This window comes from Manis javanica, chromosome 15, assembly GCF_040802235.1.
Source record: "Manis javanica isolate MJ-LG chromosome 15, MJ_LKY, whole genome shotgun sequence".
NCBI classification, from domain to species: Eukaryota; Metazoa; Chordata; class Mammalia; order Pholidota; family Manidae; genus Manis; species Manis javanica.
This window is the reverse complement of record NC_133170.1, coordinates 61,259,778-61,280,002: the sequence shown is the minus strand read 5'-3', so window position 1 is coordinate 61,280,002 and position 20,225 is coordinate 61,259,778. Positions and strand designations below refer to the sequence as shown.

Below are 20,225 nucleotides of genomic sequence, written 5' to 3'. Positions count from 1 at the left end.
CAATATAAATTTGATTTTAAAAGTGTGTTCAGCTAATTATAGAGAAAGTACAGGAATCACCAGAAAATTTCTGAAAAGTCAAAGTCATTAAGGCAGACCTTTCCTTACCAGACTTTGACTTTTTAATTGGTTGGTGCTTAGTGGGTAGAGAGCAACCTGGAATATTTTAATTGAGCATATAGCATGTCATTAGAGAAAGAGCAAATAAAAGGTTTCACTGTAAATAGGGTTTGTTGCTGCAAATCTAATTTTCGGTCTGGTCCCCCATGTCAGAGTTGTTGCAGCCTCAGTATGTGGAGGTTGGTCAGGATTGTTTCCACCAGTCCTGGTGTGTTTTCCTTTTTCCACTCCTTGAAAAGGACCTTAAAAATAGAAAGGTTTTCATAAGATTTAGAAAACATGGATAAACAAAAAGAAGAAAATTTAAATGTAAAAAGTAGTAATTCTATCATTCAGGGGCAACCAGGCTTTAACAATGTGGCATATATCATTGTATGTACTTTTCAAATGGGCTCATATCACTCAGAATGCCTTCTAACTCACCATTTTTATTGTACAATGTATCATGATCACCAGTCAGGTCAGTAAGTGTTCTTTCTTAGCATAATGACTAATAACCCTCCAGGAGCCCATCCTCTTTCTTCAGTGTAATTTATTGAGCAAATTCTAACCGGATGCCTGGATGGTTTGCAGATTTTCACTTGCACAAATGCTGCAATGTTTATCTTTCTGCCTAAGTCTTTTTTGTAAGTTTATGCGTGAGTTTTGACGTCAGATACATATTTTTTTCTTTCCAAGACGTTGACCACCCTTTATGAGTCCTTGGTCCCTCAATTCTAGGGCTCCTTCCAGCTTACCATGTAAAATAAGTCTCAGAGCTCGGTTTCCCATTCCTCTGACCAGAGTTAGAGAGAACAGGGGCCCAACCCAAGGATCTGTCTACTATGCGCCGACGTGCACGCCCAGGGTCCCTGTGTCGAAGTCGCTGCTGTCAGAGCGCTGCTTGGCTGAGCTCCTCCTAGGCCCGCGAGCCCCGCGCCCTCCGCAGGGTACTTGCCGGAATCGCAAGACCTTGGGGTCTGGGTTGGAACGGCCCCTCCTCCGCAGGGGCGGGTCCCAGAGAGCCCGGGGATGCCCGCCCCCCAGCTGCGCCCCAGCGGGGCTTGGACTCCACTAAGCTCCAAGGCAGTTGCTGTGGGTCAGCGAAGGGTCACAGCTTCCTGCTGCCCGTGCTACAAGGAAGTGGGGGCCGTGGCCCCCTCTCCTCCACTGCCCGCGGGGACCTCCACAGCTCACCACTCCCAGAAACCCGGCCCCCCAACCTCCTGGGTCCTGAGGATGAGCAGACCACAGAGACCCTGCCCTCAGCAGACGCAGAAGAGCAGAGGCTCAGGGGCTAAGGCTCTGGAGCCCCAAGCCCGGCCGTCGGGCGGAGCCCTTGCCGGATTGGCCGCGACTTCGATACTTTGTAGCGAACTCGCTTTCCGCGCTGAGCCTGCTCAGGGCGGTGTCGGCAGAGCACGTGTGACGCCCAGAGAGCTCAGAAGTGGGGAACTGGCCTGGCGGCGGTAAGTCGGGGCGGTGGGGCGGGCCTCTGGGTTAGGAACCTCGTTTTCAGCTGGGGAACAACGTGCCCCAAAAGGTACGCGGGCGCTGGGCCCGGCCCGGCTTGGGATAGGGTGCCTGGGTCAGTACGTCCGGCAAAGCCGCCTGCCCTCTTTGCCTACCCCTCCATCCTCTCCTCGCCCGCCGTAGCCGGGTACCCTCAGTGTGCTGATGCCCCAAGAGCCCACTTCTTGAAGTCTGGGTTCCGTCCGCGTGAGCCCTGCCTGGCGCCTGCTTCCCACAGGTCCCGAGGCAGCTGGGGAGGTGGTGCCGGAAGAGACTTGGGTCCCGAGCGGAGCTGCGGTCTGCCCCCGTCGAAGATGTGGAGTTTGGCCCCCTGGAGGGGCGCAGAGTCAGATCCTGCGGCCCATAGCGAGGGGAGAAACGCGGGCCCTAAGTACCCCAGGGGTGGAAAGAACTAGAAACTGGCCAGGCCCTCTCTTGGGAGCATGCACACTCTTAGGCACCTTTTTGGAAAGCAGTTTGGCAGCATCAACTGAAAATGTACTTGCCCTATACCTCCACCGTTTAACTTCGCTACCAGGCGTCTGCCCCAGGGGAGTAAGAGGACTTTAGAGACAAAGGTGTTAGGTTTGAAAAGGCAGTTACTGGCATGCTGCCTAAACGTACCCCGGGTGGGGAGGTGTTCGCAGGACTCTGCAGGACCATGCAATAGGCAATAGGCATGTGGTACTACCCAGATTAAGTATCAGAATAAGCCATCTCTCTCAGCATTAAAAAATTTATGTATATACATAGAGTTGTATAAAAAAGGTAACCACTCAGGGTTACCATGAATCAGTGAACATTCAGCCCCTGTGAAAAAAAAAAAAAAAAAAAAAAGGTGAATTCACAAAGCCAAGTCCAACTTAACATAGCTTATCTGTATAACCTATGGGCTAGGGGCAGAATAGAAGGTCGGGCAACCAAGTGGGCTTTTGATGTGTAATGGATCCGGGCTTTGTGCTTGGACACTGAAGCCAGCCAGCTTGCTAGGCTTCCCACTCTGGCATCTTTGCAAGTTACCTCAACTCTCAGGTGGCTGTCCTCACCTGGCAAAGGGGGTCCTAGTGCCAGCAGGGAATGACCTTCTGAAGGTCAGGGAGGCAAAGCTCTGCAGAGGCCGACACAGGGAGGCCCAGCAAATCTTTTTTTTTTTTAATAAAAGAATGCATTTTATTGGCAGAAGAAAATGGTAGGTAGTGCAAGAAATCACTATGAAACCAGATTGCAAGGTGTTGGATAGATTTTAACATTTGAAGAAAGAGAAACAAATGCTTCTGAAAAACAAACAAAATCAAACCCATTATCCGCCCCCCATCAAAAAACCCCAAACAAATCCAGATTGTTTTCATTTTGTTACTTTGCCTTTGAACAAAAATCTTAACTTTTTTTCTTCACCATCTGATTATCAGTAGTTTCTAAGGACCATGTTAAAGTCAGCTCTACCAGACAGGCTATCTGCAGTATATACTATTACCAGGCTGATTTTCTTTTTTTGTACTGAGGCTCATGGAGAATATTTAGGATCCCTTTAAATGGTCATGATAGAAAATTGAAAAGTTCATACACATAGGAAGGGCCAAACTAAAACTTGACCTATAGCCTTGTCATTGTGGTCACTGTTAGTAGTATGTTTTTTTTCTCCAAATTGTTTGTTTAGTTCCATGGGGTCTTTGTGGCCTGTGTGAGAGTAATGGGATGGCACAGAGCTTCCCTTAAAGGCCTCTGGGAAGAGGTTTAGCCACCCTTGTGATTTGCCCCCTTCTCCCTTGCTATAGGTGGTGGAATTGGCAGCCCCCAGAAGCTCTGGGAGGTCAGGAGGGAACTCTGCTGGGGAGAGGCTTTGCTTCCTAACCAGGTGGCTATGGGTGAGGGAGAAGCAGACCCTGACTCGGGGGAGGCTGCTGGCGCTGAGAGAGAGTGTGGCAGCCGAACTGGTCTGGTGGGGAGGAGGATTTCAGGGCTGGACAGTGGATCTGAAGACCAAAAGCATGTACTTCAGAGACTTCAGGGTGAGGTGGCCCCACTCCTTGGGCAGTCCCTTAATGTACTCTGGGCCGCAGTTTCCCCATCCGTGATTTAAATGAGGTAGGCCTACATGACATCCAGGTCCTTCCCAGCAGGAAAATGCTTCGGTTCTGTGTTGGTCGGTGAGGGGGAGGCCCAACAAATCTTCATGCCTTTTTGTAACTTTGTTTTTTACTTTAGGGATTAGGACAACCTTTAAATCTTTGTGTTTTTCAAATATAATTTTTTTTTTCAAAGTCAAAAGAGTTAAAACGAGATGTTGCTAGTCCTGCTCAGGCAGGCCCCATGGGTCCTCTTTACAGGAATGTAATGGCTGCTGCCTGGCCCCTGGTTCAGGGCACCTTCTAACTGCTCTGAGAGGCCTTGGCCCGCATCTTGGCAGATTCTGCGGAAATCTGATGACCCTAAGACACATGGTCCCTTGCCCCACTGAGCCCAGAGAAGGAGTGAAACAAGATATAAGTACCACATGTGTATAAGACTGTGGGGGCCATATGGGAGGACCAGCAGCTGGGGCCCCAGGCCAGAGATGAACGGTTCAGAGGAGTGAGATGAACTGCCACAGTGACAGCACTGAGATCTGTCTTGGCATACAACCAAGGACTAAAGGATGTTTTGGGGGGACTAAAAGGAAATTCTAACAGGCATCTAATGTCCCCCTGGCTTTTTCCGATGTTACAAGTGCTTGTGGCAGGAGGGGCTTTGTAGACTTGGTCTGAGGATTGATGTGCAGTCAGCATTTGGTCAGTAAAGCTGTTCTCATAATTGTTGTCTTGTTTGCAGAAGGGCCCAAACTGACAGAGTATGCAGAGCTTCCTGAAGTTGCTGAGAGGGAGTGTGGGCACCAGCCCACCCTTGGAGCTGGTGACCCTTGCAGGCAGGCTGTGCCGGGACCTTCAGGATGACCTTGCCCAGGTGCAGCCATTAGTCACAGCCATGCTGGACAGCCAGCTCCACCAGTATCTCCTGGACAATGCAGATGTGGCCCTGATGTGCGCCCGTATGCTGGTCCAGCAGGAGCAGCACCAGGCTGCCTGCCAGCTGCTGAAGGTAGGACTGGTCTGCAGGAGGGGTACAGAGAGAGGTGCAGAGGCCACCACCATCCTGAAATGACAGAAATGCCCAGAAGCCAGCAAGAGCTATAAACAAAGCCAGGATGGACCACTCTGTCATTACAAGTTCTAAATAGCTTAGTAACGTGAGCCAAAATTACCCATTTACCCAACCTGTATTGCATATTGGGTCCTGGCTTGGAGATCTGGTATCCCAGTCAGTGAGACAGTTAAACAGACCCAGGATTTTAGCCACAGGTCTGCAATGGAGTACTCTGGAACCAAGAGTATCTTTGTCACTCATCTAGTGGTGCTTTGAACCATAACCTATTTGGCATCAAACCAGACCTGCATGGATGTGAAGCTATTAATAGTCTTTATTTATTCATTTAATGTGGCTGTGGTATATCTTCATACATAAATACTGCTATTTTGTATGGCAGGACACTGCCCCAGATTATACTGGGATGGTGCTTATCATGCAGTATATTCCTGTGTTACTTCCTGAAATCTGAGAAGTTCTGAATTCCAAATGCACCTGGCTCAGAGGGTTTCCAATAGATTTGGGGATGTTTTCCCTCTTTTAACCCATAGTAGAGAGCATGTATCATTCACACTGAGGTTAGGTTCAGGTTACTCAATTCTTCTGAGCTCTATTTTCATTCCATCCACTGCAAGCCTTGTGGCGTCCTCCTGGCCACTCTCCCCAGGTCCTCCCCTGCCTCCTTGATCTGTTCCTGTTCACATAGCCATAAAGTTTCAAACTGCAGGTGCTATCGTGGTGTGTGGCTGGTGAAAGTGCCCCAGAGCCTGCCTGCTCCCCACTGTCTTCTCCAGACCCTCCTTTGCTTTCTCCCCAGTGGCTATACTGGCTTCCTTGCTGTTCCTAGAACTCATGAGATATTTCTCTGTCTCAGGACTTTTGCATGTGTCATTCCCTCAGCTCTCTGTGACTGGTGCCTTCTGACCTTTCTGGTTTCTGCTTTAAATGTCAACCCATCTAGGTAGTGTCATTATAGCCTTTTGTTCCTCCTACAGCTCCTTTCTCAGTTACTAATTAGAATCTTATTTATGTTTCAGTCTGTTTCATCTGCCGCCCCTCACTGCACTGCAAGTCCTCTGAGGGAGGAGCCACCTCAGTTTCGTTTATTACAGAATCCACAACACCCAGCAAATCACCAAGTTAAGGGGCATTCAGTTTTCAACTCCATCAGCATAAAGGGATGAAGCAAACAAGGCAATGTGCAGAGCTGTAGTAACTGCAGGGAAGGCAATCACTGATGAAGTGTATGGATTACATCGGTTTTGAAAAACTCACAGGAGAGTGATTATAAACTGTCAAGATGGTCTAGAAATGTCTCTGCAAAGGTGACACAGAGCTGAGAGTTGAAAGCCACACCAAGAAAGGGCATTTCCCGAGGCCGTGTCTTGCAGACAGGGGTTCCCATATGGGATCCCTGATGGTTGTGCCCTAGATGGATGGCTGCATCTTGGTGGGAGACTGCAAGTCACAGCCCAGGAAAATGGGCTTTCTCTGGTGTTGTGGAGAGAAAGCACAATGATGTTGAGCACCTCCCTTGCTAAGATGGTCCTAAGTTAAAGGCCAGAACCATGCACACTGACCACAGGGGGCTGTGTTAGTAGGGAGGCCGATGCTGAGCATCCTTGGCTATCTCCAAAGTGTGGTTATGTGAACAAGTCACACTAGGTCAGTAAGCTGTCACCAGGCACAGACTAAGATGAGTTCATTCCACTTAGCTCAGAATGTACCTGGTGGGAGATTGGTGCACTAGCCAGCTGGCTCAGGCCCTTGCTGCTTGGCACATCAATAAGCAGCTTCCCAGGGGTCAGGGTGGGTCACGTGGCAGTGCTCCAGGGTGGGCGAAGGCAGCCTGGTCTCAGGAGGCTCTTGTCAGCAGAGTTGCCGGGTGCCAGGAGGCAGCCAGGAGCTGGTGCAGCTCTGGCATGACATTCACTACCATCTGGTCATGAAGAAGATGGGTGTGGCTGTGCTGACCCCGGTGCAGAAGTTCCGCTGCAGGAAGAGGTAGGCTGCTGCCCTTTATTTTTGCTTTTCACCTGGGGTTCCCAAGGGATGTGTTATGTCCCAAACCACAGAAGGGCTGAGGTGCAGCAGAGGCAGGGAGATATGGCAGGAAAAGTCAGACAAAGTAGTAATAGTCCAAAGCTAACACCTTCAACATCAGCCAGTGTGCCCTACACAGAGCTGTGCCCTCCAGCCGCTCAGCTCACCATGGGGGCGCATTCCTTCCTGTGCCTGGGGGCAAGGAGAGGGAGCTATCCCAGGACCCAGGCAGAGTTCTGTCTGCAGCAGGAGCCCCTACCTACCAGTGACAGCCTTGCAGGGAAGAAGCCAGTGTGTGGGCACCCTGAGTTTACTCCCAGCCACCCCCACATCCCTCTCCTGTGGAAGATGCCCAGCACAGTCATCAGATTCTCACAGTGAGGCTCTGCAGGCCACAGCCTGGATCTCAGCTCCGCCCTGCAGAGCTGCAGGACCTTTTAAAGAGAGATGAGAGTGCTGTGAGCATTAGATAAGATATAAGTAGTGCTTAGAAGATGGCATACGATAGACACTATATAGATGTTAGTAATTGCCACCGTGACATCACCAGTACTAGGAAATGGTACAACTGCCAATTATTATTACTATCATCACCATTCATGGATGAGGAAACAAAGGCACAGAAAGGCAGTGACTTGACTGGGGTTACTCTGAGAGATGCAAAGCCAGAATTGCAGTCCAGACACTAAGACTGTAGAGCCTTTGTTCTTAATCTTGGGTGTGCTCACTGGCCAGGAGGGAATATCACTTTCATCTCCTGACAGCCCAAATGGTGGGGATTCCTGAGACATGGGTGGGGCCTGGTTGATGGCCTGGTTATTGGAAGAAGAGATGGATTCCTTTTGGACCAGAGAATCTTTTTCATGGTGCCTACTAAATAGGGTAAGATGTGACCTCAAACCTGACAGTTAATCAACCTTGGGGTCTTCAGGGATGTAGTTATGTCCCTCCATATAGGTGCTGATGGCCTGCCGGAGTGCAGTTCAGCAGTCCCCCTGATTTGGGGCCCAGCATGCCATTTCTGTGAAGATGCTCCTCGTTGCTGGATGCTGTTGGAGCTGACATTGGGAGTGGATGACGGACAGTAGACAAGGAAACCAAGTAGATCCCTTATCTCAGAGCAAGAAGCACTAGACAGACATTGTGTTAAGAACTATGACACACTGATTTTTTGCTGTGGGGAGGGGGCTGCAGCACAGGCTTGGAGAGACCTGAGCATGGGGATGGTGGTCCCTGGCAGCATGGAACAGGGGTGGCAGTGGAGTTAACAGCAGATGGTCATTGCCAGAGCAGAGGCAAGAAGTCCTTGGAGTCTCAGGGATTGACTGGAGAAAGGGTTGTGTCAGAACAGATCCTGAATGATTGACTGATGGGTTGCATGTATTAGAGGAGGTAAAAATAGAATAAATGCAGACTCCAGGGCTCTTGGCCCAATTGCCTGGAACATGGTGGTTTCTCACCAAAATGCACAGGATTGGGGTTGGAGGAAGGTTTGGAGAACAGGGGATCAAGCTCCACCTGGGTTGTGGGATGTATGGGATGCATTTTTGACATCTGTAGGGATGTATTCAACTGATAATTGGACATCAAGTGTTTTATAGGCAGGTGCTATTTGTTTTCATGTCACTACTTTCTTCTGGAAAAATTCAAATATACACAACAGTAAAGAGGACAGAATAACCAACCTCAGTAGCCTCACCATCCAGCTTCCAGATATCGGCTGCTGATCAGCTTTGGAATCTCAGTGAGTGGTACTGGAAATTCTGGGAGGCCCCTGTGAGAGTGTGGAGCAGAGTAAGGGCCCAGCCCACTCTGAGCCCCTCTGTCATTCAGAAGATGGACCCCTGGGACTTTGCAGTGCACAGTGGGGCGAGGAAAAGCCACCAGTGAGATGAGAGGAAGTCCGAGGGGTGTGTGGCATTTGGGAGCACATGAAGTGCATCCAGAGGGATGTCTGTAACCGCCCCAACATTGTCCTCATCCAGGAACCCACCGCCCCCCTCCCTCTGCCCTGATGGCCTGAAGAGCCGGAACTTCCCCAGAGAAGTTCGCCAGAAGCTGCACGACTTTGCCTCCGGTGTGAGCACCAACCCCAGCAAAGCTGAGCGGGTAAGAGCAGAGGACAGTGGGGCCAGGCAAAATCCCCCGTAGCTGAACCGATGTCCTTAGGGGACTCAACCCTTAGGCCACCCTCACCATCTCTGGGGTGCCCCTCTGCCAGGGCACCGCCTCCCTTTGACTTCTGGGACAGGAGATAACTGGCTGGCTGCTCATGACAGTCAATCTTGAACACGTGGAGGGTTTAGTTTTCTCACGTGGGGCCATTAATACCCCACAGTGGCCAGGCCGGCCTACTAGGGTGAGGAGATTCAAATCTCTGGATTCGCTGAGCTTCCAGGGTGGGAGAAGCGGACGCCCACGGCACTCAGTACCTGCCAAGGCCAGGGTGCAGGAAAGAAGGAGGCTTAGCGCCCCCGGGGTGGAGGCCCAAGCTGCCGGGTAGTTTCCCGCGGCTCTTTTCTGGCCTGCGTCCTCCGCCCACATGTCTGCTCTACCCAATAGGCAGGTTCTCCTGTGTTTGCCCACCCTCTTCTCTACCCATCCACTCAACAGAGCTTTCCCAAGAGGAGCTTACATTCCTTCCTATTTTGGTGCCTGTTCAGTCTCAAGGTTGCTCCACCCACCTAGTTCTCGGTCCCGACGGCAGGGGTCTCGTAGGGGCCCCGAGACCGCCTCCGTCCCATTCCAGCCCTTGGGGTCCTGCGCCCGCCTTGGTCCCCTTCTAGTCGCTGGTGTTCCTGTGCCCACCTCCGTCTAGGTCCAGTCATTGGGGTCCCCGCGCCCACCCTATCCCGTTCAGCTCCACTGGCCTCTCACAGCTTCTGTGCTGTGGTCCTTGGACAGCGGAGCCTGGGGCTGACTCCTGGGGAAGGAAAGGGCCTGGCCCCGGGTGTGGGTCAGCGGCCAAGGCGCTTCCCCGCTGGGCGGTAGTTCTGTGCGGCCCGATCTCTCCCCAGCTCTGGTGGCCATGGCGGTCGCGAGGGAGGAGGCCGGCCGGAGGACGTGCTGGGACTGCACAGATGGAGGCAGTTCAGTGCCCCTAGGGCCTGCGCGGGCTCTCTGAGAGACAAGCCGGGCGCAGAACACTGTCTCGATGGACGTGCTGTTGGGCTGCCCCTGTGCACCCCTGTGGCTCAGGGAAGCAGGGCTAGAGGTTGTGGTGTTTCGGGGCAGGAGAACCTGGCCTCAGAGACAAGCTTGACCGCAGAGCAGGTCTACAACTGGTTTGCCAACTACCGGCGGCGCCAAAGGGCCTTTCTACAGCACTTGGAGCCAGTCCCAGAGGACACTACAGAGGATTCCAGCACCTGGGAGAAGGGTCTGAACCCCCCACAGCCCTCAGATCACCTCCACCTTGGCTCTGGGTGTGGGGATAGGCCTCAGTGGTCAGGTGAGTGGCCCGAGGGTCCCAGCCTTCTTGTGGTTAGGGGCTCATTTCTGTCACCCCTTTCACTGCATCCTGTGTCTAGGGCCAGGCCTAGGTTGGGTCACTCATGTTACAGGGATAGCCCCCCTTCTCCTGCCCCTAGTTCGCTCATTTAGGACCTCACTCAGTGGGAGGAATCACTGAAGCTGAGGATCAGGTTGCCATCAGGATGGGCTTGGGTGGAGCTGCAGTCACTGTTTTGCATTTACAGGTCCTGTGTGGACAGGTCCAAGAGTCAGTGAGATTTGGGAGGAGAGCCAAGTACTAGTATTAAAGGCAGCCTTTAATTATGAATTGCTGTTTGGACCAAAAATGGATTAAGGGAGAAACAGAATATTGGTATAATTCAGTGGTGACACACAGCTAACAGGGTGGCTCTTCATCTGTTGGGAAGGAGGCTTGGACTCTGAGCCTCCCCTCTCATTTGGCTGGTTTTCTGCAGAAGGTGAGGAAAACAGGCCTGCACAGTCCCCAGTGACCACCCGAGGGCCTTGGGAGCCGCTGGTCCTGACCCAGGACTTCTCTGGAGATGAGACTATGCCAACGCCACTGGCTTCCAGGTACTGCCGTCCTCACAGGCCATGGGACCATCTCCCTGTTCAGCTCCCCCTTTGTCTGTTGGAGAGACCAGGCCTAGAGTGCGCATGGGAATGCCGGGGCTGATACTGGGCCCAGGATACTGACAGCTGAGAGCAGAGAGAGCTGTGACCCCAGGGGCGGGAGAGCCACTGGCAGAGCCCATGTTGAGAACCCCACTTTGGCTTCCCAGATTCTGGCTTACAGCCTGACTCCATGTATATTTTAGAGAATGGGGAAAACAGGAAAACATTCAGACCTGCCTCCTTAAAGGCAAACCTCACTGTCCTGTGGTTTCTTTTTAATATTTTGTATGGTTTGTATTTCCTTCAGCTAGTAGCAGCCAGCATTTCTTGAATTTCTACTACATAGTCGGCACTGTCCAACCATTTTCCCTCACCCTGTGCTCCTCCTGGGATGAGACACATGCCTGATGTAAGGATAAGGGAAGTGCGGGCCCTCAGCAGGACTAGGTCTGAATGCAGGGGAGGCCTGTGTCTTGTGTAACCATCAAGCTGTGCATACATTTTCTATTTAGTGTTGTGACATTAGCATCTCTCATGACACTACCTGGGCCTAGCACCTCGTGTCCAGGTTTGTGAACTTAGGCAAATTCCTGTGACCTCTCAGTGCCTCACTTTTCTCACCTGTGAAATGGGAGGGACCTGTCATTCAAGTTATTGCAAAGATGATGGCTGTGGGTGTTAATAAAGGTCCAGGAGCACAATCTGAGACACTGAGCATTTGTGGAGTGTAACTCTTTGAACTATTATTAACTAGTAATATTCGCATAAGACCAACCATTATTTATTCACTCAATTATTAGGTTCTTTCTAATCATTTTCAGCTTTCAGTTACTGTAAAACAATGCTTCATTGAAGGTTCTTGAAAATTAACTGCTGATGTTTCTTAGGTTTCCACTGATAGTGTTTTTTTAATTGTCTCTAGAACACTTGCAGCCACAGGGAGAACAGTGAAAGCAGCAGTTTTAGGAATGTGGTGGGCTCTTCACTGGCTGAGTCGAGTTGGGAACCCAATTTCCCAAACTCCCAGGCCCCACTGCTCCACCTAAGGGAGCAGCTGCCCACCAAGGGACGGTGTTTGCTGTGTTCCCCAGGTCTCTGCAGAGTGGTGAGATGTACCGGGAGGAGCCTCACCACAATCCTGTCATCTTACCCCGAGTCTGCCCTGGCTCTAGCCTCTCCTCTCTGACTGCAAGCAGTGACATGCTGGACCCATCTCTGGCTGCCCCCAAGTCATGGCTGATGTCTCTTGCAATGGCATCCTCCAGGGAAGTTTCCTTCCAGACTGAGCAGCAGGTCCACGGTAATGGGATGGACATGATGATGCGTCCTGAAGATGCTACCATGTCTGTGTCCGTTGCCACCTTTGGTGAGCCCAGCTTCACAGGTGGGTCTGCTCCAGACAGATCATGAGTTTCTGCATCAGATGCTGCAGTTACCTGGGTCTTGTTTAAAGGGGCACAGTGTGGGAATGGCAAGGACTTTCTGCTTAAACTCCTGTATTTTATTAGACCCATAACTAGTGGTGCTAGAAAAGAAGCCCTTCCCACAACCATCCAGATAGTTCTCATTTATTTTAGTTTGCAAAATAACACATGAATATGAAAAAAAAATAACACATGAATATGAATAAAAAACAAGGTAGCGAAGAAAGACTTAAAATTAAATGAGACAGCTACCACCCCTGTACTTAGTAATCCAGCTCACTTCACTTACCTGTCAACACCTGCTGCAGCATAGGAGGGTAGAGCTTCTGAGACCCACTACTTCTCCCCTCTCATTCCATGATAGAAACATCATTATTTAGTTTCTTTCTTAGTTACCATGGTAGCTGTAAATACCTTCAGGGATTTTATATTCAGATATATATTTTGTCCACCAAATAAAAAGCATCTTGTGAAATCCCACCTTGTAAGGAGAATATGGGCATGATGAATCCATCCCATCCCCTAAATTTCTTGGTCTTCTATGGTCATACACATGTTTTCTTGGAGTTTCTAATGGCCTGTCTTTCTTACATTGTCTGCTCTTACCACGTCCTTGACTTCTTTCAGTGTTGCCAGTGTACCCTCTGAGGACTGGCTGCTGGGAGCTGACTTCTTCCATTTCCCATCCAAGTAAAGCCTCCCTTGGCCTGGGTGCAGCCTTCACCCTGAGAGCTCCTTTAACTGCCGCCTGGGGTTTGCTCCTGGGTTTCCTGAGTTGCAGCCCTTGTCTCTTTCCTGACTCTTTTGTTATATTCAAGAATGTCCTCCATCAGCTTTGCAAGAAAGGGTTCCTGTGAAATAAATCTCAAGTCCTTGCATGTTCTGAAATTGTCTTTAATCTTCCCCCACAGTTGATTAATCAGTTGGAAGGCATAGGATGCTGAGTTTTGTATACTTTTCCTTAGAAGGCCTTCTGCCGTCTATAGTGTCCAGCATCGTTTTTGATAGTCTGATGGGATTCTGTTTAGTCCTTTGCAGACCATCTATTTTTTCTTCTTGGAGTTTGTCTTAATTTTGGTGGTGTGAAATTTGACAATGTGCTTTTGGGGGTTTCTTAAACTCAGTCTTGCAATACTTTAGTTTGACAGTTAACATGTTCTAAGAGATTTCCAAGCTCTTTTCTCTTGTCTCTGGGTTTTCCGTTCATCATACGTCATGTTACTTTTTATAGATTCAATATGTTGTATGTTTCTGAGTATTTTCCTTTAGAGGTTTCAAAAATATGCTTCATTTTCTGAAGGTGGGAATAATCAGATTGTGGATTCTGGCCTTTCCTTGATTAGAGAAGGACAAAGGGCCAGAAAGAGGAAGGGGCCTGGATAATCAGCCCCCTGGAGGCAGCTTTTCAGTTCCATCACTTTGGCCTTTCATTTCTTGCTGTTTCTTGTTTGTTTGTTTTCACCGCTGGAGACTCATATTTGCCTGCCATATTTGCTAGCAAGGCTGGAGTGGGGTGGTCACTGGCCAGCTTCACACTAGGATGAGAGGAGGTGGTCTCCATACCAGGTCCAGCACGTGAGGGGTGATGTTCTCTGGGGGTTGGTGAGCTTCCCTGCTGATGCCTGAGCACTGTCCCCCCTCAGTACAGGGATGTCATCCCTTCCCTGTGCCCCAATTCTTTTCAGATGCTCTCCCACCATAGGACTGGACATGTGCTCTGAGTCTCAAGGACCACGCACCTCTCCCACCCGCCGAATACCCCACCCTGGACACTCCCTTTGTCCTTGGCTTGTGGCATTTTACTTCTCTTTCTCTCGAAAGAAGAAGATGTAACCCATTGATCTATTATGTTTGAACCTGAACGTTGAGATTAGCATGTAAGCTTTAATGTGCCTCAGAGTATCTTTAAAGTTTTGCGGAAAAGAAGAAACAGTGGGAAGCAGAAACATACACCTAGTGGTCAGGAAGCTTCTTGATCTGAGAAGGTCTGGACAGTTGGCCGGCTTTAAGTGCTTGATCTGGCAGATGGGAGGCAGGATGGTGTGAGCCTGGCCCAGACTGCCTGTTGTTTTGGGTCTGAGATGAGGGACTCATATGCTAGCTGTACCACCTGGTAGACTCAGGTCGGAAATGGACCTTCTTTCTCAATTCACTTTGCTCCTGAATGGCTGTCAACCCCACACTGATAAAGAGTGGAAGATACTCTGGCAGTATCCTCTGAAAAATTTATTTTTTTAAATTTTGTTATCATTATTCTACAATTACATGAAGAACATTGTGTTTACTAGGCTCCCCGCTTCACCAAGTACCCCCCCACACACCCCATTACAGTCACTATCTGTCAGTGTAGAATCACTACTTGTCTTCCCTGTGTTGCACAGCCCTCCCCATGCCCCCCCACATGCTAATTATATATGCTAATCGTAATAACCCCTTTCTTTTTCCCCACCTTATCCCTCCCTTCCCACCCATCCTCCCCAGTCCCTTTCCCTTTGGTAACTATTTGTCCATTCTTGGGTTCTGTGATTCTGCTGCTGTTTTGTTCCTTCAGTTTTTCTTTATTCTTATACTCCACATATGAGTGAAATCATTTGATACTTGTCTTTCTGCCTGACTTATTTCACTGAGCATAATACCCTCTAGCTCCATCCATGTTGTTGCAAATGGTAGGATTTGTTTTCTTCTTATGGCCAGATAATATTCCATTGTGTATATGTACCACATATTCTTCATTCATCTGCTGATGGACATTTAGGTTGCTTCCATTTCTTGGCTATTGTAAATAGTGCTGCGATAAACATAGGGGTGCATCTGTCTTTTTCAAACTGGGCTACTGCATTCTTAGACTAAATTCCTAGAAGTGGAATTCCTGGGTCGAATGGTATTTCTATTTTGAGCATTTTTAGGAACCTCCATACTGTTTTCCACAATGGTTGAACTAATTTGCATTCCCACCAGCAGTGTAGGAGGGTTTCCCTTTCTCCACAACCTCGCCCACATTTGTTGTTTGTCTTTTGGATGGTAGCAATCCTTACTGGTGTGAGGTGATATCTCATTGTGGTTTTAATTTGCATTTCTCTGATGACTAGTGATGTGGAGCATCTTTTCATGTGTCTGTTGGCCATCTGAATTTCTTCTTTAGAGAACTGTCTGTTCAGCTCCTCTGCCCATTTTTTAATTGGATTATTTGCTTCTTGTTTGTTGAGGTGCATGACCTCTTTATATTTTGTATGTCAACCTTTATCGGATCTGTCATTTATGAATATATTCTCCCATACTGTAGGATACCTTTTTGTTCTATTGATGGTGTCCTTTGCTGTACAGAAGCTTTTCAGCTTGATATAGTCCCATTTGTTCATTTTTGCTTTTGTTTCCCTTGCCCGGGGAGTTATGTTCATGAAGAAATCACTCATGTTTATGTCCAAGAGATTTTTGCCAATGTTATTTTCTAGAAGTTTAATGGTTTCATGACTTACATTCAGGTCTTTGATCCATTTCAAATTTACTTTTGTGTATGGGGTTAGACAGTGATCCAGTTTCATTCTCTTACATGTAGCTGTCCAGTTTTGCCAGCACCATCTGTTAAAGAGACTGTCATTTCCCCATTGCATGTCCATGGCTCCTTTATCGTATATTAATTGACCATATATGTTTGGATTAATGTCTGGAGTCTCTATTCTGTTTCACTGGTCTGTGGGTCTGTTCTTGTGCCAGTACCAAATTGTCTTGATTACTGTGGCTTTTAGTAGAGCTTGAAATTGGGGAGCGAGATTCCCCCCCCACTTTATTCTTCCTTCTCAGAATTGCTTTAGCTATTCAGGTCTTCGGTGTTTACATATGAATTTTTGAACTATTTGTTCCAGTTTGTTGAAGAATGCTGTTGGTAATTTGATAGGGATCGCATCAAATCTGTATATTGCTTTGGGCAGGATGGCCATTTTGACTATATTAATTCTTCCTAGCCAAGAGCATGGGATGAGTTTCCATTTGCTAGTGTCCTTTTTAATTTCTCTTAAGAGTGTCTTATAGTTTTCAGGGTGTAGGTCTTTCACTTCCTTGGTTAGGCTTATTCCTAGGTATTTAATTCTTTTTGATGCAGTTGTGAGTGGAATTGTTTTCCTGCCTGATTTCTCTTTCTATTATTCATTGTTAATGTATAGGAAAGCCGCAGATTTCTGTGTGTTAATTTTGTATACTGCAACTTTGCTGTATTCTGACATTAGTTCTAGTAGTTTTGGAGTGGAGTCTTTAAGGTTTTTTATATACAGTATAATGTCATCTGCAAATAGTGACAGCTTAACTACTTCACCAATTTGGATTCCTTGTATTTCTTTGTCTTGTCTAATTGCTGTGGCTAGGACCTCCAGTACTACGTTAAATAACAGTGGGGAGAGTGGGCATCCCTGTCTTGCTCCCGATATCTCCTCTGAAACATTTTAAGTAGAAAGTGCAGAGTAAGGTAGTGACACCTTGTACCTCCACAAAATTGTGATGGAACCTATGGTAAAAGGTAAAAATGAAAATGGCCCAGGGCTGGAGGCCCAACCTTTGAGGAGCCTGTGGGCAGCTCACAGCTTCCTAACCTAGCAGCAGTGGATGTGGGGGCAGTGGAGGCCAGCATGAAGCCTGGAATGACAAAGCAGAACTTGAATTAGCAAAATTTGACTTGGCTTTTTTCTCTGGAAGGCTGAAGAGGCCGGTCCTTCCTCAGTTAGGAAGGGTGGAGCCCTTGTCTCTGTGGAGGTCTTGGCGTGCTGCTGCAAACTGTGTTCCTTCTTATTGTTGGGTTGTGCAATTTCTTTCTGTGCAGGATTTACTGACCCACCTGGCAGCAACCTGCAGAGGACGTACCTGGAGTTGGGTCCAGGCTGCAGCGGTGGCCAGGCAGAACGACAGGTGGGCAACTTCCTGGTGACACAGCACCCATTGGAGGCTCCTGAGTTCTTCCTCCCCCAGAGGTAAGCTCCACAGAGCTGCAGGGTGTAGGCAACACTTTCCATGGGCCACCATCAGGGTGGTGCCTTGTTTATAGGTGTCCATCTCAGATGATGCAGATTGATTCCTGTCCTTACGGGTTTTTGGAAACTATAGTGTCCCCGCTGGCCTGCTTCTGTCCAGTGAAAAGAGTAGTTTTGCACTCAGCTGAAAGAACCAACTGGAAATAGCAGAGCAGACATGGGCATCCATCCTGTGGATGGTGCTCAGGCCTCACCTCTTCCCTGAGGTCACTCTGGGCCCCAGCAGCCGATTTTTGGTATTACTTTTTTTCCCACCCAAAGGCTGTCAGAGTTTCTGAGCAGTGTCAAGGTTCTGATTTTAGATAGTAAATTTTAGTTGCAAGGGGGTTTTCAGGGTTGTGAACAGTGCAAGTGCTGTAGACTGTGGCCGTGGGAGCCAGGACGCTGAGGAGGCAGAGGAGGGATGGAGGAGCGTGACAGGCAGGGGCTCCTCTGGTGGACACGCGGTCTGCAACAGGGGCCACCACGACCAGGCCCACGGGGGTTTTGGTCTCCATAATATGGAATCTGAAGGCTGTCTCCCCACGAGGGCAGAATTACAGAGAAATGTGAGAGAGAGGGGAGCAGCTGTCCAAGTGAGAGGCTCTGCTTGCTAAAACCACCAGATGGTGAGAAATTGGAGTCCGTGCTGATGGACTCAGTTTTCCACTCATGACCAGAAGCCATGATGGAGCCAATGCCACCACAGGGTGCCCTCGTGGCTTCAGACCTATCCACTAGCTGCCTCTTCTGTGCACTCTGATGCCTCAGCCCATCCCTGTTCTCTGATGACTTGATTCCTTCCTAAAAATAGCTCTATTGGGGTACAGTTGGCACTTGTAAACCCACAAGGGGAGATGGTACAAATGATAGTTTGCTGAGTGTGGCCAGGGTACCCACCATGAAGCCGTGAATGCCACTGCCCACCTCTACTCCTGCCACCCCCAGGACTATGGACATGCTTTGTTTAGCTGCATGAATGCATACAATACATGCAAGCTTTTAAATTAAAAACTTTATTCTAGCTTTTCCCTGGGCTCCCTACTTTGAGTTTCCCCCTGTTGCTAGGTCAGAAGTGCACTCCTCTCTATTCCTGAGGCCTGTTTCTTGGTGTGGCTGGTCTGCTGGTGGGCATTTGGGATTCCCAGTTTGGGGCTTCTGTGAGCATTCCCAGATAAATGGGTCAGTCTGCACACTTGCCTTTGCATCTCTGGGGTATGTGTACACCTAGGATTGGAATGGCTGGGTCACAGGGAAGGTGTGTATTTTCTTTTTAAAGGAACTGTCAGACTGTTGTCCTGAGAGTCCATACCTGTCTGCTTCCCTGCTCTCTCTGCTTCTCACCCTGACTTGATCCTAATAGCCTCTTCTCGCCTTCACACCCCCAGGCCTGTCCCTTCTAAACCTTCTATTCCTTTGCTTTTTTGCTCACCAGCCCCTTCTCTGTGAGCCTGCTCCAACATCTTCTGACCCACCCAAGCCACCTGTTCGAGGTGTCACATAGGCCCTTCTAGCAGCCTTCAGCACTTGAGGGCCCTGTGGCAGTAGACTCTTTCTGCGTAGCATCCAGGACTCGGAAGGGCTCCTGATGTGCTGAGAACTCTCAGAGCATGTTGCTCACATGGTGGACCTTGTGCCCAGCTGCACCCTTGAGGCAGGCCCTGTCCTGACACCATCTCTTTTCCAGCCCCCCAGGATTGGCACCAGCCCCAGACACCTTCCCCAGCCCAGTGTCTGCTGTGGAGCTGAGCCAGCCCCTGCCCTCCAGCCAGGTGAGGCCTTCTAGCGAGGTGTGTGGGTTTCCCCTCCTCACTCCTGGGTCCTCCACTTATGCCTTTGGAGTGAATAAACCAGCAAAGATGTACAAGGGCCTGGGTGCCTTGAGGTGGGACATTGGGAATGGCAGCCAGGACCGCATGTTTCAGGCTAATGTTACTGAGTCCAGACGATGAGGTTCCCAGGGCTAGGGTCCCAGGTGCCCCAGGCAGAGAGTGACTCCGCGTGTAATGCTGTCTGCTTTCCAGGTTCAGTGGCCCGATGACCAGGCCTCCAGCGATGCCTTCTGGGGGGCCAGGATGCTCCTCGAGCTTTCAGGGAGCAGACTGGGCTGAGCTGTCCCCCAGGGGCCCGGCCGCTGCTCCAGGGGAACAGTTGTGGGCGTTGGCCTTTCACAGCGAATTACAGAGCTTTAGGCGTCCCGACTTGAAAGAGCACTTCCCCAGGGTTCCCTGGGGCTTCCACTGAGAGCACTGAGGGCACTGAGCCCCCTTCTGGGTTCACATAGTTTGGTTGGCAATTCCCTGTGTTGGGGGAGCATTTAACGCTCATCCAATCAGAAGTCAAAAGTGGGCCTACTTCACTCAGGCAGTGGCAGGTTACAGAGTTGAACTCCTGGGGGTTCCTGCCAGGGAAGGCCTTTCTAGAGAGAGAAGGCGGTTCTGCTGGCCACTCTACCACGGACCCTGTGACAAGGCCAGACTTCCGTACCCGGATAACTCTGTGAGTGAGGCATAGGCAGCGTTCAGACATGTCTGTGTCTGGGCCCTTTCATAAAGTAACTGTAGTTGGAGTGGCCTGGGCAGGGGGCTGCAGGGTGTGTCCCTTGAGGTTGTCATTTATTGTGTTTTCTAAATGATGTTGTATTTCATTAAAGTTGGATGTTCTGGACTGCTCCAGCTTTATTCACATAGCCGTGTCCCAGACACCTGTCCTTGTCTGGCCTTGGCTAGTGTCTCACAACATGAGTGTGCATGGATTGGTGCAGCCATACCCTGCTGATGGACATCCAGGTTGTCACATTTTATAAGGACCATCACAGTGGGTATCCCTGCCCTCTGGCCTTTGTTTTTTGCTCTTCACCTGGTTATGTTGTCGTGGGAACGAGGAACTAACCCTGGTAGTGGAAGTACTGGGCGCTGGGGACCCAGTGTGGTGTGACTCC

At 49.5% G+C, this 20,225-nt stretch overlaps 1 protein-coding gene across 1 annotated transcript; it reads left to right on the top strand.

Moving 5' to 3' along the window:
• The first annotated feature begins 1,170 nt into the window (after positions 1-1,170).
• ANHX (anomalous homeobox) lies at positions 1,171-19,945 on the top strand. Its single transcript, XM_073222830.1, has 10 exons — positions 1,171-1,568; positions 4,420-4,686; positions 6,608-6,735; positions 8,760-8,883; positions 10,009-10,225; positions 10,704-10,821; positions 11,955-12,247; positions 17,098-17,245; positions 18,972-19,056; positions 19,309-19,945. Exons 2-10 carry the CDS (start codon positions 4,441-4,443, stop codon positions 19,393-19,395), a joined length of 1,446 nt encoding a protein of 481 aa, XP_073078931.1. The 5' UTR covers positions 1,171-1,568; positions 4,420-4,440; the 3' UTR covers positions 19,396-19,945.
• Positions 19,946-20,225: the final 280 nt, after the last annotated feature.

Bases quoted from the DNA above. Each gene is read 5' to 3' on its own strand.
- ANHX (XM_073222830.1), top strand. From the start codon at position 4,441: ATGCAGAGCTTCCTGAAGTTGCTGAGAGGGAGTGTGGGCACCAGCCCA. The intron at 4,687-6,607 runs GTAGGACTGGTC...TCTTGTCAGCAG, and splicing joins CTGCCTGCCAGCTGCTGAAG to AGTTGCCGGGTGCCAGGAGG. The intron at 12,248-17,097 runs GTGGGTCTGCTC...CTTTCTGTGCAG, and splicing joins TGGTGAGCCCAGCTTCACAG to GATTTACTGACCCACCTGGC.